General features: G+C 47.3%; 1 protein-coding gene across 3 annotated transcripts in view; it reads left to right on the top strand.

Moving 5' to 3' along the window:
- The window catches only part of LOC147632086 (endonuclease III homolog 1, chloroplastic-like), a 95,405-nt gene that overhangs the window by 57,708 nt on the left and 20,344 nt on the right, over positions 1 to 17,353 (top strand). For all 3 annotated transcript variants that reach the window (XM_086808664.1, XM_086808663.1, XM_086808665.1), the window contains one exon: positions 5,101 to 5,184. In XM_086808664.1, coding sequence (XP_086664790.1) covers positions 5,101 to 5,184 — 84 coding nt within the window. The remainder of the gene's footprint in view (positions 1 to 5,100; positions 5,185 to 17,353) is intronic.

Consider the following 17,353-nt stretch of genomic DNA (forward strand, 5'->3'; position numbering starts at 1 on the left):
GGGGCTGGTGCTCGTCTGATCAAACCACGAGAAGCACAGGCTCCCAGGGCTACGCTCAAATTCTGGAAGATGCCAAGGATCTTGATCCCTGAGTGCCAGGATCAACTCGTCCCATGTAGAGTATTTTGTGCCTGAGACTGTGGCCGTGCCTCCTCCAAGTCTGTCCTTCACTGCCTCAATCATGTTAAAGTCTCCACCTATGCACCAAAAGTCAGCTTGAGGAAAGGCCTGACAAATTGTGCTCCAGAATATGGCTCTACCTACTGCAACGTTCGGGGCATAAATGTTGAGGAAGCCCACACAATCCTCTCCAATCGCAAACGGTAACCCACTTTGCTCGCCTCGAGACTATGACACCTGAGCTTGTCTCACTGCCAGTAAGAGCTCCTCACTAACAGAAATACATACTCCTCCCTGTGTATTGAGGGGCCAAAAGAGGGAGACCAAAAAGTGTGGCTCCTACCAGGTAAAATCTTCCCGCAGTGGCGGGGTACGCCTCTCAGAGAGGTGGTGCTCCTGGAGGAAAAGAATGTCGATGTATCCCACAACTGTAGCTATATGAAGCTTGGCTCTGAGGACACCTCACCTTTGAAAGCACTGAGGCTCCCCTAAACCCTAAATGTTCCATGAGGCTATCGGCATATCAATCTCTGTGGGAAGCGGAACTGTCGGAACTGCCCTCCACTCGAAGAGTCTTGGGCGTGGGTTTAGATGGGAAATAATCACTATTAGTCCTGGGGGATGAAGGTAAGCCAAGTGGGCGTGGATCCTGTCCTCCATGTGTCGCCACTCTACTCGAGCGCGAGAGTAGGCATACTCCGAACTCCATCGATCACAATGGAGGTATCTATAAGAGGGGGGGAGTGGTACTGCGACTGAGATATGCAGAAACACAAAGAATAGCACCTCCAAGATGGAGGCTACCGTCTCCTCGGCTTGGTCCCTATGGCCTAAGCCTCCAAGCTCCATCTTGACCAGAGGGGTGTGAGCACATCGGTGATGCGAAGATCATGAAGATGGTGTGAGAGCTCAACTGCCTGCTTCTGGATGGCGGCAACCACCGACTTTGAGTCCCACTCCGTCTCGAGGGCTGCACTCAAAGGAAAAGAGAAGATCATCGCGCCACTCTCTGGCGTAGAAGGTATGGAGTGATGGAACACCACACATATCCGAATGGGTGTTATTGTCTCCTTAAAAAGATCTACCCCTACCACCCATAGTTGCATTCCGTACTCGTACTCATCTGTTCGGTACTTTCAATACGTACCGTACCGGTACCATGCTTTTCATACCCGTACTTTAAAAAAAGTTTAAAGTGACTAGTCACTAATAACTAGTGAATACATGGTATGTAAGTTGATGTTGAGGAGTTGGAGTGTCACAAACAGCAACATGCTGAGGAGAGTGACATAGTACGTGATGAGGAGAGTGACATAGTACGTGATGAGGAGGAGGAGATATATAGACAGCTTCACAAAGAGCTGGAGAGCATTGATAGATGAGTGACTCGAGCTCAGTCTAGAGTAGGAGGAGATGTGCAAACACCTTCACAGAGAGCTTGAGAGCATTGATGGACGAGTCACCCGAGCTCAGTCTCTAATTCTCTTGACCACTTCACTCACTTCTTCCGCTCTCAGCAGAGTCATCATTCCACCTCTAAAGACACCAAGGCTATAATATATATTTTTATTATATGTACATTATTTTAAAAAAAGTGAACATACTTAAAGTACTTATCCCGATGCCTACTCGTACGCATACCGTACCGTACCGCACCGCACCGTACCTAAAGTACACAACCACTATGCTTCCATCAGGAGACATCAAAATAAACTGTAATCCACAGGCAGCCCCGAGATCCTAGGGGGTCCACGTGGGGACTTTGGCAGGAGAGCCCTCACTAGGGAAGCGGTGATTGTCATCTCTGCCGGCTTCGAGAATCTATGGATCAAATGGCGAACGGAACTCACCGGCTGCCTCCGGCCGCCGTTACTTGCTTATCTTTTTTTGAAGCGGACCTTCCGCTTCTCACTACGACTGTTGCATCATTAGAGGCCTCCACTCTGGTATGCAAGATTGTCGGTAGTCGCCCAATGTGCGTACAACTTAGAGATCATTTGCATGCAAGCCTCCTCATCGGTGGGCCTGCAAAGATCATAGACATTCATCCTCTGGGGCGTGGCTACTATCAGGTGGAGTTCGACTCGCCAGCGGTGTCAGATCGAGTCATCCAGCTGAGCCCCGTTGCATTGCGTACGGCCCAGGCCTTCTTTGCACGGTGGCAACACGGCTTCGACCCCGTGTCTGACCCTTTGGCTAGAGTGCCGGGCTTCCCAGTGACAGTCTGCTTCCCAAGCCTTAGGAAGGAATACCTTCCTCTTCTCCCGGTGATTGGTGGAGCCAGAGGGAGAGTGATGGAATCCCCCCCTCCATCTCTCACACGGGCGGCTGGGATTCCTTCCCTTCGCATTTGTATTGCCTCGCCGGAGATAGTGCCTCATGTCATATCTATCCCATGCCTCCGGGGAAACCCCATCATTCAACGAGTGGAGTACACAAGCCTCCTAGGCCAGTGTTTCTTTTGCAAGCAGATGGGCCACCTTGCTAGAGCTTTCCCCCGGCGCCAGTCCAGGAGACCCTACCACCCCACCCCACCCCCCCGGGGTCCCCGTTCAGATCATCGCCAAGGGGTAGATAGAGAGGCAGGCTCTCAGGTAGCAGAGCACCAAGATCCGCCGTGGATGACCCTACGAGAGAGTTGTAGACGGCTGGTGGCCCGCACCCGGGCTGCCAGCCGACTACCAGAGTTGAGCGTCGCCACCGTGTGCGCCAGGCTAGCATAGTACAAGAGGATTTAGTTCTGCCAAAGAACCGTTTTGAGCATTTATCACAGCACCCACCCATCGGTGATGGGCCCCCTCCAGCCACGGAGAGGGTTCCTCTGGCCCCTCCGATTTGGCCCTCCGGTTCTCAGTTTCCAGTGAGGCGAGCTAGCCCCATTGAACCCCCGATGAGGCCCTCCCATTAGTCTCCCTCTCTACTGGATCACCCCCAACCGCACCCCCCCCCCCTTTCAGGCCTCCTCCCCCATCCTCGCCTCCGACTTTTCCCGCAGCGGTCCCCTTTGCCCCATCCTCTTCTGCTGAGCCCCCCCCCCCCCCCCCCCCCCCGGCCTCTCCAGAGCATTCGGGGTTGACCAAGCGGCTGCTATGAAGTCCTCCTGAGGGTGAAGACTAGAAAAAGCCGAGACTTGCCGATAGGAGAAAGCCCCAAGAACTGAGAGAACTGCCTGAAGATGATGGAGGCAGTGAATGAAGTGGAGGGGAGGCTACTAGCCCACTGCAACTTCGCTGTCGGCACTTGGTTGGCAATTGGAGGGCTGTTGGCACAGTGCATGTGATGGAGCCATCCCACGAAGTCACAACAGCACGGCCTTTGGGACTGCCCCAAAGCACAACAGGCCTGGCAGAGGATCCTTCGCCCACACGTCGAAGGGATCCTTCGCCCACACGTCGAAGGGATCCATGCCACGTACTATCACTTGTGGAGCAATAGCCTGGACCCTGCTCTTTTCTATGAGGAGGCAGCTGCTACTTCAGGATCGATACAGTTCCCACCCCCGATAGTTTGACAGAGCCCTGTCTCGGGTACCAGCGCAAGATGGGAGATCATCAACAGCATAGCTACATGGCATATTTGGCGGGCCCGTTGTAGGGAGGCCATAGAGGGTACTCTCACCTCTCCAGCTGAGTCCATCTGCTTTATTTGGACTGACATCATTCATACCCTCCACGGACAGTTGGGAAAGATTCAAGGTGGGTCGGATCACATTAGACAGCGAGAGGCCTTCCTGCGCACATGTTGCACAGACCCATTTCTCACTGATCGGGCCGGTGAGATTACTTGGCATAACAGGCTGTTAGTTTGGCTCCCACCCACAAAACCGCGCCCCCCCCCCCCCCCGCGGGCCCACTTCTCTTCCCCTTCCCCCCTTGTATGAGATAGTTTCCCTCCAAGAGCAGCTAGCCAAGGAGGGAAACAGCCCTCCAGAGAAGAGGCCAAATATGAATGAAATTAACAAAATACGCAAGTTAAGACAACCAACACAAATCCACACAAAGTCATTTGGCTATTTGGCCAACTTAGTAGCTTGCCAAGGAAGAGAAGATCAAGTCATGACGAGTAGCAGATTCAATATGAAGAGGAGTAAATAGTGCAAATCAGTCCAAGGCTTCCTTGCAGCAAATTTCAGAAATTGGGAGAGTAGATGTGAGGGTTTCTTACTTCGTTGATAATTAGCTCCGTATGCACTTTAGTTTTCAGCTCTTCTTGTAAATATTTCAGCTTTGTTCAGTTCAGTAATATACATTTGGGTAAGCTGAGAGAATTAATTCTTTGTTCAGTAATATACATTAGGTTAAGTTGAGAGAATCAAGTCTTTGGCAGTTGTTATCTTTTCTCTTTTCCTGATCTTCTCACATTTTTCAGTTTTTATTTCAAAGTAGTTTCAAAAACCACACTTTCGTAAGTGCACCTTGGCATCATAGTGCTGTTCAAGAACCACACTTCCGTAAGTGCAACCATGACATCATAGTGGTGGTTGCCTGACCGGCCTTATCCAACCTGCAGCTGACCAGTGCTATGTTTTTCTTTCAAGCCCAATTGGGCGGTCTTCATGCCTGGGGCCTGATCAATAATGGGCAGCCTCTTTGTGTTTTTTTTGAAACTGAACGCCGTAGTGTGTGAACTTGATTGGCTGCTTCTTCCCAACCTTGGGTGGTCTTCATCTGCTTCTTTGGCTCTTGTTCCTTGCCCCACGCTCTTATAGGGCAGTGTATCCTATTCTATCCTTCATGAAATCCCACTCAAATTTTGATAGCTTCCTCTGTCCCTTCATCAAATAGGGCTCACAATATGGGATGGTTTCCTTTGCTAAGCCCTAGCGTTACACATGCATCTAAGTGGTATAGGTTGATGCATACTGAGCTATATGTTGTTGCTTGTATGCATTTGGATTTGTTGTCTGGACTTGTCTTTGTTCCAAGATGTATTCAAAGTTTGAAGATTTACAGTACCTGTCTGGAATATCTTTTTTCTCAGAAAACAAAAACTCCAGAGGAGACAAGGATAGCTCTTGAGGCTTGGCTTCCTCAAGAGGAGTGGGTGGCTATTAACCCTCTTCTTGTAAGTGGACTCAACTTTCTAATATATTCAATCACAAAAATTAGTTTTTTTTTTTTGTTTATTGTGATGATCCAGTTTAGTTAAGAAACATGCAGCAATCATGAGAACCATAAATGACTGGAATTGCTTGATTTTGTTTCTCTATTTGCATGCTGCTTATTTGCTGTTCTGATTGTGGGAAGTCCAGTCATTTAATTGTATGTCATTTTTTTTTTGCACATAACCGCACTGTCCATGTCTGTTATTGAATGGCATCTGGGCAAGATAGGTCTTTCCTATAAGACTGCTAATGCTTGGAAGGAGATGGTGATTTTCCTTTGGAATTTTTGAACGAGATTACCATGGAACTTTGAAATGGTCGTCAGAATAAAGCCATGCTGGAGTCCCATGTATTGCTAGGATTCCACTATGATAGTGAAGTGGCGGATAGAAAGCATACACCATACAACGTACGGGGTCCCAATCACCCACTTAAGCCCCACCCTCCAAAGAGAGCATTTGCTTTATTCTTGGTAAATAGTACCATCAGACTTATTTTGACCTTGTCAATAGTACCATCAGACTATCTTTTGACCTTGTCAATAGTACCATTAGACTTTCTTTTGACCTTGTCAACACATGTGCCATTCTTATCTTTGGCATCCATCTCGTCATGATGGCCTCATCCAATGTTCATTTTCCTTGGCTTCCTCAAAGGAATCAAGCTCATCTGCATCACAAAGAATCGGCCTACGAAGGTCACTCCAAGGTAAACATAAGATGAGACAATCTCCACCTAGGCTCCTGTGACTTGCATGCTCTCTATCAATATGAAATGCTAAAGACCATGACCTTGGTTTTGATGAGATTAACTGTGAGGCCTCCCTTGGCACAAAACTGTTGCAATGCCTTCAAGTCTCTTATGTAGTCCCTCCATCAAGTCAGAGATCACGAATGCTATCGGCATAAAGCAAAATGGGCACAATTGCCTGGGCCAGCCCTGAGCCTCTGTCCCCCTAAATCTGTTCATGAATGATGAGATCTCATCAATGTATAGCCAGAACAATGTGGGAGAGAGCAGGCAACCTTGTTTCACCCCAATCGTGCTGCTAATGGTCCCTGAGAGTCCCATCACTCTCCATATCATATTTAATGGAAATTGAAGTACAAGTAGGCAATCTAGGAGGCGGGAGAAGGGAACCGAATCAAAGGCCCTTAGGAATCCATGAAACAGGAGTATACCTTTTGCTACTATGCTACCATGCCCTTGTCTCCTCAATAATGGCTCGGAGAGTAAATATATGATCCAGAGTAGAGTAGTTCCTCCTAAAGCTTGCCTGGCCAGTGGCTCTTTGCCAAGAAACTGATCTTGTCCTCCAAACTGCCTCATATATCTTGGCCATTGTATGGCTATCATGATGGTTGTGTAGTTGTTAGGGTTGGTGGGGTCTCCCCATTATGGATGGAGACAATGGTGTTGGTGGTCGAGGAGGTTGGGAAACCTTCACACACGGCCCTACTAAAGGGATCTTCAAGAGTGAGGGTCAGGATGCTATGCCCATGTGCAAAGTGTTCATCACAAAGATCTTCATGGTCCTTGGCCCAATCATTATGCAGTCTTAATAGGGCTCGGGTGACATTGATAGTGTTGAAGAAGATGGCCGAGGTAGGATGTGGCATGTGTGGTTGCAGTGTGTGCTGATTTGGCACATAAGTCTCCCATATAAGTAGGTCTATATTGGGATTGGGTGGTTTCTTTTCATCGAGAATGCGCCATGCCTCCAAGTTGTTCTCACTCCAAAAAGTACATAGAACTTCTCTTTATGTTTGGCTAAGAATGCACACTGTCTTTTGATGGGTAAGGCAATGGAAGGCTATTTGCATCTCTCATGCAGAGATCTGCCCACACCATAGTCACAAGGGACGGGGGACGGGGATGGGGATGGGACGGGGGACGGCCATAAGTAGGGAACGGGGACGGGGGAGGGAACGACACTCAAAAATACTTTTTTTAAAAATTTTCTACTCTACACTTATTCTACTTTGGAAGTACATCAAAATGAGCACAAATTTACACTAAAATGGTAAGCTTTTGAGTCATATTAATAATTAAGTAGATACAAAATGAGTAATGACTCAAGAGTCAGGAGTCAGGACTAAGCCTTAAGGAGGCAGAATACATGGACGGACTCAAATGTGTCAATGGCAAAAAAGTGCTGAAGACTAGAGGCTAGAAGCTAGAGCTAAGTAGTAAGGCCCATGAATCACGATCCATGGATGATCATCCACGTGAAGTGCTCGCCTCATGGTCATGGGTAGCTTGTGCCAAAGAAGCATCAAGCTCATCCTCAGTCTCATCCTCACTGGCATGTTGCTCTTGCACCTCATCCTCTTGTTGCTCTTCTTGTTGACTCATCTCCCACTCGGTGAAGGAATCTGCCTTCTTGGTCACGCTCTTGCAAAGCATTCGCAAGTTCGCGCTAATGAAGACAAGGTCATTGGCACGCTCTACCCCGAGTCGGTTCCTCTTCCTAGAGGCAATGTGGCTGTAGGTACTCCAAAGTTGCTCCAAGCAAGAGGAGCTGACGGCCTGGCTAAGTATGCGGATGGCAAGCTGAACCAAAGTCCTCCCACCATAGAGCAACACCAACTTTGGAGCGAACCAAAGTCCTCCCACCATAGAGCAACACCAACTTTGGAGCGGTCAACGTGTGCATCATGACAACCATAGGAGCCATGAAATACGTGTACATCGAAAGCTGGTCCCTGATCTTGCGCCTAACCGATGCATCAGGCACAAAACGATCCAAGATGATCCTCCATCCAGCGCTCACCTCCCGGTCGCTCTCCTGCTTGTTGCCTTGGAATTCTGGGTCCATCACATAAGCTCAACATGAGAAAGTTGTAGGCAAACCGGGTGTCGGAATATTTAAGGAGAGAGAGACAGGACCTCTTGTTGAACTCATGCCGAAGTCTTTGGTGGTTGAGGACAAAGGAGACCATGGTGTTGGCCTCCTCAATGAGCGGGCTGATCCATGGTAATTCCCCGATGTCCTTGAGGAGGTTGTTTAGGCAATGAGCCATACAAAAGGACACCGTGACATGTCCATACATACCTTGGAGAATAGCTCCCGCCGTCTTATTGGAACTCCCCATCGGAAACAAAGCCCACTACATGCTCGGGGCCAACGATCTCCATGGTGGTAGCCCACTCCACCGCAAGCACATCCGCGCTCTTCCCAGTGCCGGATGCATCATGAGATGAGATGAAGTACATCTCTCCACGGGAATATGCAAACATGCCGTGAATACTCCTCTTGTTGGTGTCACTCCATCCATCCACAATGAGGGAGACTCCGTTCCTCTCCCGTTGCCGCTTTGTGTTGTCGGCCGCTTGCTCTACAATGCGCTTCTCCTTCTCGAGCAATGTAGTGCGCAAGCTCTCGGATGAGGGGGGCGTACAGGTTGAGCCATACTCCCCAATCTTCTTAACCATGGCCTTGAAGTATTCCGACCTATTCAAGAAAGTAATTTACTAATGAGGAGGAGACTAGGATGATGAAAACATGAATGATGAATTGGCAATGATCAATTGCACTTACCTAGCCGCTTGAAAGGCAATGTGGTCGTGGAAGAAGAAGCGGGCCACCCACATGTCCACCTCCTCCTTTAACTTGGGGTTCCAATTCTCCCCAAGTGTAGATTGTCGTCGTGGGCCACGTAATGGTTGAGAGGCCGTGGAGATGGAGGGTGCCGGCGTTTCTATGTCTAGTCTGTCTAGGTCTCCTCTTGGCTCTCAATTCCTCTGCTCTCTGTGCGGTCACCCCATGTGGTACATCAGCTGGCACTGGCATAGCTCTTTGGAAGAAATCTGTGATCTGGGATTGTCTCCCACCCCTAGTGGGAGCGGGTGTCTGGAGGAGTCTCTCTCGAAAACTATGAAGCTCTAGTAGTAGTCTGCCAAGCTGTCAAATCACTGGTCCGAGGCCTCCATCAACTAATGTAGTGAAGAGTGCTCCTCAAACAATCTTGCATATCTATCTCTGACCCCCTAGTGGGCTCTACATCTACATACAAAGTGATCCTCATCAGTCTCCACCTTCTCGCGGCACAATCTGCATATCCGCTTAGCTCTGGTAACCCGTGCCGCTCTCCCAGCCTCTATCTCTAGCTGATGTGATGAGACTCGTAGTTGTCCAATAGCAACGCGAGAGCTGTGTGGCATGTATACATCCATGAGCCTAGAGGCTTGGAAGTTGGAAGATTCAAGACTCAAGAGGCTTGAGGGAGAGGTGAGAGAGAGAGAAATGAAATGAAATGAAATGTTATATTAACGTCTTCAAAAGGCCATAATGACCTATGAGACCAAAAAGTTACATCATGGTGGATCTGATACAATGTCTGGATAAAAAACCAAAAAATGAAAAATAAAGATGATACTATTGGCACCTAAAAAATGAAACTGGAACTGGAAGGTAAACAGAAACCCTTATAGGGTGTGAATATAGTGAGAGGGGGGGGGGGTACGCTATGGAGGTGAGTGGAGTACAGTGAGGGGATACAATATCATGTGGGACGGGGGGGTACACTATGGAGGTGCCTCCATCTCATAATATGTGCCGCATCGGACGCTGGCGGATCTCCTCAATATCCTCTGTGGTCAGCACCCTGACTCGGTGTCCCGCATGTCTCGCAAGAATAATCCGAATCCGCCGCTGCAACCTCCGTCTATGCTGGGATGCCCTCCTCCGTAGTCGTGGGTGTCTGGACCACCCAAGCTCAATCGCACGATCAATCAGTGTACCGCTAGTGTGGGCGGTATCCATGTCCTGCTGTGGTCCATCTGGCGCAGTGATGGCTGGACTAAAGAAGTCTGTAATGTGCCTCTGAGTCTGGCTATCTGTGCGCCTAAGCAGGCTATCTCTATATCTCCGCAGCTCAAGCAAGAACAATCCCAAACACCTCTGGTCCTGGTACCTCATGACTCTGGAAAGTGGTCCAAAACCCTCTCTGAATAAACAGTGGAAACGACCACGTATCTCATAGTATGCAGTACAATAGCATATATAATGCAGCTCTGTCTCTGGCTCCCCATGGCATACTCGACATATCCTGGCCTCAGCTGGTATACCTCTATATCGGCCAATCTCAATCTCAAGCTGGTGTGAGGATGTGCGAATCTGACCAATAGCACATCGTACTGCATGAGACAAGTGTACATCCATGTAACTGGGTCTGCTCACAAAACCATCTGCTGTGAGCTGAAGAAAATGCTCTCTGTAGAAAGCCATCTTCGTGCCCAGCTGCTCAGTCGGCTGTATCCATGTCCTCCTAATGTCCAGCTGAACTAAATCCTGACGGATGAGTCTGGTAATCTCTGTCCGTGTGAGAGTGAGAAAGGGTGCCTCCAGAGAATACTGGAAGGGAGGCAATTTGTCCATGCTAAAACCATGTGCCTGGAACCAAGATGTCATACCAACAAGCCGTGTCTCTAAAACCGGTCTATGGACACATAAAGCGGTAAGTCATTCACAAATAACCTGGACTTACTCAGACACACAATCACAGAATCCTCGCTCCCTCGCTCAACAACACATTGGCCCCGAAGTCCAGCGCCCCTTGCGGTATTTCTTTATTGTTAAAAAGTTGGAAAATACAAAGTACGAGTGCAACAGAGCACTCTACTTGCACCAGCTGAGTTTTACAAATTTTGGGAGAAATTTTCCAGCATAACTGCACTAAAACTGTTCCTTAACATCTCAGAATGAGTCCCAATTGACAGGCTCACTTCCATAGGCATTAGACTACCCAATGGAGTCCAAAACATCACAATTCAGCTTGCTGTAATTTTTTGCACAGACCTGTTTTCAGCTCTGTTTTCAGCCCAAATTAACCCTTGTACTGTCCTTGAAGACTTTATTAAAGTCCTACTGCATTCTGGCATCAACCGGGCAACATAACAGCCCAAAAACAGCACCTAAACAGTGCTGAAACAGCGGTGTATTGAAGAGGTTATCACCCTCTTCTGTCCCTGCTTTGGTGTAGGAACTAACTACACCGGTTCCTGTTCAAGGAGGCAACTAGCCTCTGCATATAAGCATGAAATTCACACAACTGTACCTGATTTTATCTGATGAGAGCATTACCATAGTCTGCAAGAGAGAGAATGAGAGAGTGTGGGGAGCAAGCTCAACCCTCAATACATGAGTTGCAGGGCAAGGGAGTGCACCACAATAGCTCTTAACCTACAACAATCCACCATAATGGCTGCAAATGAGCCTCATTCAGCCCAAAATCCCACGCTTCCCCCTTCCCAGTGTGGAAAATGCACGTAAATTTGACACTTGGCACATTTTTAAGCCTTTTCCACATGCAATCTTCCAAGCTAAAAATCTCCTGACTGGTTCACACTCTCACAACAGTCCTTTGCCAGCTTTTGGTCCCCTTGACATTCCGCACAAACTGACGTGAACACTTTTCAATTCCGACACTGCCCAAAATAGCAGTTCCCTAGATTTTAGGGATGATGTCATCTGCATTCCTTTTGGTCTCCTGACCATCTTTGACCACTATGGTCACTTTAGAATTTGCTTAGAATTCAAGATACATTCACATTTCGGTGGCGGCCACTTACTAGTGTAAACCGGCCTATGCCCTCATTCAGTGGCCATGTCCTGGACAGTGTCATTCATCTTTTAGTGCAGTTCTCAGGCTTAGCCAACCACTGGTCCAAAGTCCCACTGGCTGACCCATTCTGACATTGCAATGGCCCAAGCCCTTCCAAGAGATCCCGGGGGAAAACAACAGCAACCAAAGAGAAAGAAAAGAAAAAAATATATATTTATAAAGAAATGTAAATAAAGAAAACAACTGCAAAAAGTTTCACCTCCTGGTGACAGTCTCCCTGTAAAGCTAATTGTTGGGAGGACTCAAGGGCGAGGCGTGTATATCTGTCTCGAGGGAGATCCCACAAGCCATGTATGTAGGAGACTGATCTCGCAAGAGCCTCAATCACCAGAGGGGCAGCCGCGAGCTCTGCTCGAATAATCTCATGAGGTACCGAGGCCTTGGCTCTAATAATCCTAGCAATCATAGATACCAAAGGCCTCTCCGTACCTCTCCACCCGCCTGCGCTGTGATGGCCCACTGAAGGTCCCCATATCTGCACTCCATAAAGCATAGCTGATGTCACTAGAGTGTCAAAAAGCCAAAGTTTCGTTCGAGGTTCCTGAAACTGAACCTGCGAACACATCCTCTCCAAACCACCCAGGGCTGCATGTGCTCTAGTCAATCTAGTCTCTGCTGCTCTCCTCATCGAAAACACTGGCGCACTGAATACTACCCCAAGATATGTATATGCATCTGTATACTCCACAATCTCATGCCCATATGTAAATGTGGGAGCTGAGAGAGAGAGAGAGAGAGAGAGAGAGAGAGTCTAGATAGTAGGGCGGCGGCCCGTGGGCCTTGTGTGAGAGGCTTGGAACTTGGAAGTTGGAAGCTAGAAGAAGCTTGAAAGCTTGAGAGTTGTGTGTGCTTGTAGCCTTGTAGAGGCTTGTTCTTATATAGATAGGCAAGAGAGAGAGGCAAGCCTCAAGGGCAAGAGAGAGAGAGAGAGAGGGCCAAGCCTCAAAGGCTCAAGGGCCAAGGCCCAAGCAAGCGACGGCTGGAAATGGTTGGAAACGCGACTGCAACGGCTATAAACGGCGGGCGCAACGGCAGAAAAACACGCAAACGGCTCCCTGCCGTCCCCTCACAAAACCGTCCCCCACCGGTGTCCCCGTCGCCGTTCCTTGTGAGAAACGCCTCTTAGGGGACGTCCGTCCATCCCTTGCCGTTCCCGTCGTCTGTTCGGCGTCCCTCCGTTCCAAGCAATCGTCCCTTCCGTCCCCTGTGACTATGGCCCACACACCTTCTCCTGTAGAAGGTGAAGTGTCACCATTTGACCACTTCCACCTTTGCTTTCTCATCATGTATGTACATTGGAATGGCATCCATGGCAGTTGTGATAGTGTGGAATTGGCTTTCTGTAGGGACTTGTGCCTCTGTGTACATGCCCGGAAATGCCTGGTGGATTGGTGCTCCATTGGGTTTTGTACCTCGTGTACTTGCTTGGAGCACATCTATTTTGGTATAGTCTCATGAACGGGGATTGTCCATACCAATGCTGCATTACATAGCATCTTTATGTGCTTGCTTGCAATTTATAATTGCATGCTGTTTTCATGCTTGCTTGACCTATGTGTAGTTCCGGGTAAGGGGACGCCTGGTGAACCGTGCATGTGAAACTGTCTGCTGACATGGATATGTGGCATGTGACAGGTGGTTTAGTATTGGTCATAAACCTAGCCTTAAGAACTAGCACTAATTTATAAGTGAGTGTGCACATACTTCATTAAGTTTTGGGTGACCAAAACTCACTTATAAATTATGACTAGCTCTGTGTTCGCACACACTGATGTCCCGAGGTGGACAAAACCCAATGCCCACCGCCTAGACCTTATCCCCTTTGTATAAAGGGAGCAACCAGCCATGTGTCCGTTCTAGCTTGCACCACAAAGCACCTACCTAACACCTAGAGTGGACAACTCACCATCTCACTCTTCCCTCTCTCTCTCTAGAAGTAGGTGTCTCCTTCATGAGGCCTCTTTGGCTGTATTTTCTGCACTTTCTCCTTTCCAACTCCATATCCAAGCTTGCTAGGGTGTTTTCCAAGCTTCCAAGAGTGTTTCCAGGTAGGTGCTGTACACTCTCCCACACACTCCCAATGACTGAAATTCAGCAAAACAGCTCTTATTTTTGCTATAATTTTGGTCTTTTTGTTGAAAACCGTAATTTCAGCCTTCCTTTCTCAAATTGAACCATAGGAGGAGCTTTCCGAGGGTTCCCTTCATCCTCTTGAAGACTTTGTCTCGCGAAGGATTGCGATAAATCAAAGATTTCAACACTCCAAATGCTTCCATCATGAAGACTTGCGCTATCATCGACTCTACTTGCAATTTGTAAGCTTTTATGCTTAATATGGAAGCAAGTAGCAAGAGGGAAGAACCGGACTCCAAGATCACATACCTTGTCTAGTATTCTCTTGTTCTACGTGCTCTCTTGCAAATTGTTGCTACCATGTGTTGGTGGTGGACAATAGAGAGCAGATGGTAGCGAACATGGGCACTTGAGAGGGTAGTGTGAGTTACAAGTCTACACCGACAACCACATTGTTTGCAATACTGTTTTTATATACATTGGTATGGAAATCTGGTCAGAAATGCCCATGACACTATGTACTTGATTTTCCCGAGATCAATATACTTTATGAGGGAGGGGACCGGCCGTTCCGGCTCATTGTGCGTCTCTTATCAATTCAGCAAACTACTTCTTGTATTGAGCATGTTGTTCATTAAATCTTGGTGTATTTAAGTGTATTGATTAGCATTGTGCTCAACCAAGTTACATTGGTATCAGAGCATACGGTTCTCTTTCACTTCTATCATGAAAGACGATCACCGTGAACACTAGCTATCTCTGCACTTAGAACATTGTAGACAGCTATACAATGAATGTTGGAGATGCTAACACAAGAGGCGGGGACAATGAAATGCATGCCTCCAATGCTTTACAGGATGAGCAAACTCATGTGGTGCACATTAGGAAACATGAATATGTGGAACAACCGTTCCGTGGCAAAGAGAAAATGCAAGAAGAAGAGTCCATAGTCTTAAGGGTTGAACTTACTCGTATGCAGGCTCTTCTCTATGCACAACAAGAAGAATTGAAGCTCTACCACCGCAAGGATCCATTGGTACATGACCGTTTGAAAGCCAAGAAAGCTGAATCTTATATGGATCATGCAATGCCAATGATTGCTACACATGCAACCGAGGGATGCAGCACGTGCATACTTGGCTCTTACCGAGGATGCCTATGGAGAAAAAGGCAACCATCCCATATGACTTGGAATCCCCACAGGTGCCCGAACAAGAACTTACGTCTAAGAGGATGAATCTTCATGCTATGGGAGAGGAACCATCGACGACTTCACTCCATGCAGGAGTACCTTATGTAGCCCGTGAAGGATGCAATGTTTATGACAGTGGTCAAAATGTATGTCAAATGCCATTGCCGGTTGAAAATGTGCGTGCATAACACATGCAACATGGGCTGCAATTTTCTGTTGGTGGAGTTATTCTACGTATCTCTCATGCCACTCATGTCTTCGTGAGGGAGAAGCTATGGGTGAAAATGCACTGATGCATGTTGAGGGGCTAGCCATGCCTCATGCTTACAGGGCACATGTATCTATGCCTAATGCATCACCTTTTGCTCCAAAAATGATGCCAGTCACAGGGGATGTCCCAATGGACAAATATGTGGAAAAACATGTTGAGATGCAGGCTAATGCATCAAAGTCTTGTGACTCCAAAGCCGGAGACAAATCTGTGAAGTTTGACGCATATCATAGGAATATTGTTGGAATTAGGGTTAGGGTTGCAACAATGCACACACACAAGATAGAGAAGCTTCAGAGCACACAAACTCACTAGATTAGAATAGACAAATGTGTGCCAGATACAAAAGATAAGTACACATCCCAAAAAGAGTAGGTAAGAGGGTGTACATACGCGCGGGGAAAAAAACCTCCTAGTGAGGGAAAAAGTGCCGCGGCGGTCCTAAGTGTGTTCACACACATCACTACCATATACTGCTACAAATCCCCCCTAGAGTGATGATGTGAACATGTATAGGGTATGGCTGATCAATCCTGAAAATGCAGTAAGCCCAAAGCTTTACAAAAAGCTTCGAACTTTTCATGAGGAAGAGTCTTCATGAATAAATCTGCCATGTTGTCATGTGTAGGCACATAGACCAAGCTGATCTCTACTGCAAAGAGTCTTTCCCTGACATAGTGGTAATGCATCTCAATGTGCTTAGTGTGAGCATGAAACACTGGGTTCCTCACAATTGCTAATGCGCTTTGGCTGTCAGTGAAAATCGTAGTGCTAGACGACTATCCAACACCCAAATCAGCCATAAGACATCTAAGCCACACACGCAACTGTAGCTGTAAAAGCTGCCCTGTACTTAGCTTCACAGTTGAAAGTGGCCACTGTAGGCTGTTGCTTGCCGAGCCATGATGTACATGAATCACCAAGACTAAAGAAAAACCCACTAGTGGACACTAGTGTGTCATAACATCCAGCCCAATTTGAATCACTGAAAGCATGCAGCTGTGACTCACCCCCCTTTGGATAAAATAATTCAAAATATTGAGTACCTTGTAAATAGCGGAAAACCCGCTTAACAACCTGCCAATGCTTCGTACCTGGGCTATGCATAAATCTGCTCAACTGTGAGACCGCATACTGTATATCTGGCCTCGTGTTGCACACATAAAGAAGGGATCCAACAGCTTGCTGATACAAACTAGCATCAAAAGAGTCTCCTGCATCTTGAAGACTAAGTCGAGTACTTGTCTCTATAGGTGTAGCCACAGGTTTACAATCTTCAAGATTAAACCTCTTTAATAGCTTCTGTATATATTTAGACTGTAGCATAACAATGCCATCATTGTGCTGCATAAACTGAATCCCCAAATAGTAATGCAAGGGCTCCAAATCTGACATCTCAAACGATGACTGCAAATCAACCTTAAAGACTAAAATCTGATCTATATCGGGTCTCGTGAGCAACATGTCATCAACATATAGAACGATGACCAAAAATGTGTTCTTACTCTTCACATAGAGGGTACTTTCTGTTGGACTGTTGCAAAAATCATTTGCAACCAAGTATGTATGAATCTTCTCATATCATGCTCTAGGAGTTTGCTTAAGACCATAAAGAGCCTTTTTCAACTTGCATACTTTAGACTCTTCTCCTTTCACAACAAAACGAGGAGGCTGCGATACATACACCTCCTCATGTAAATCACCATTCAAGAATGCAGTCTTAATGTCCAACTAATGTACATTCGACCCATGATATGCTGCCAAAGCAATGGGACACCTAATGGTAGTCATACGAGATGTGGGTGCAAAGGTCTCATCATAATCAATGCCCTTTTGCTGGGCAGACCCCTTTGCAACAAGTTTGGCCTTGTAGCAATCAATGCTACCATCTACTTTGCGTATTAATTTGTAAACCCACTTAGTACCAATGGCCTTCTTGCCATGAGGTAGATCTGTCAAATACCAGG

The sequence above is a fragment of the Cibotium barometz genome, chromosome 14 (assembly GCF_041138505.1).
Source record: "Cibotium barometz isolate CiBa-2024 chromosome 14, ASM4113850v1, whole genome shotgun sequence".
NCBI classification, from domain to species: Eukaryota; Viridiplantae; Streptophyta; class Polypodiopsida; order Cyatheales; family Cibotiaceae; genus Cibotium; species Cibotium barometz.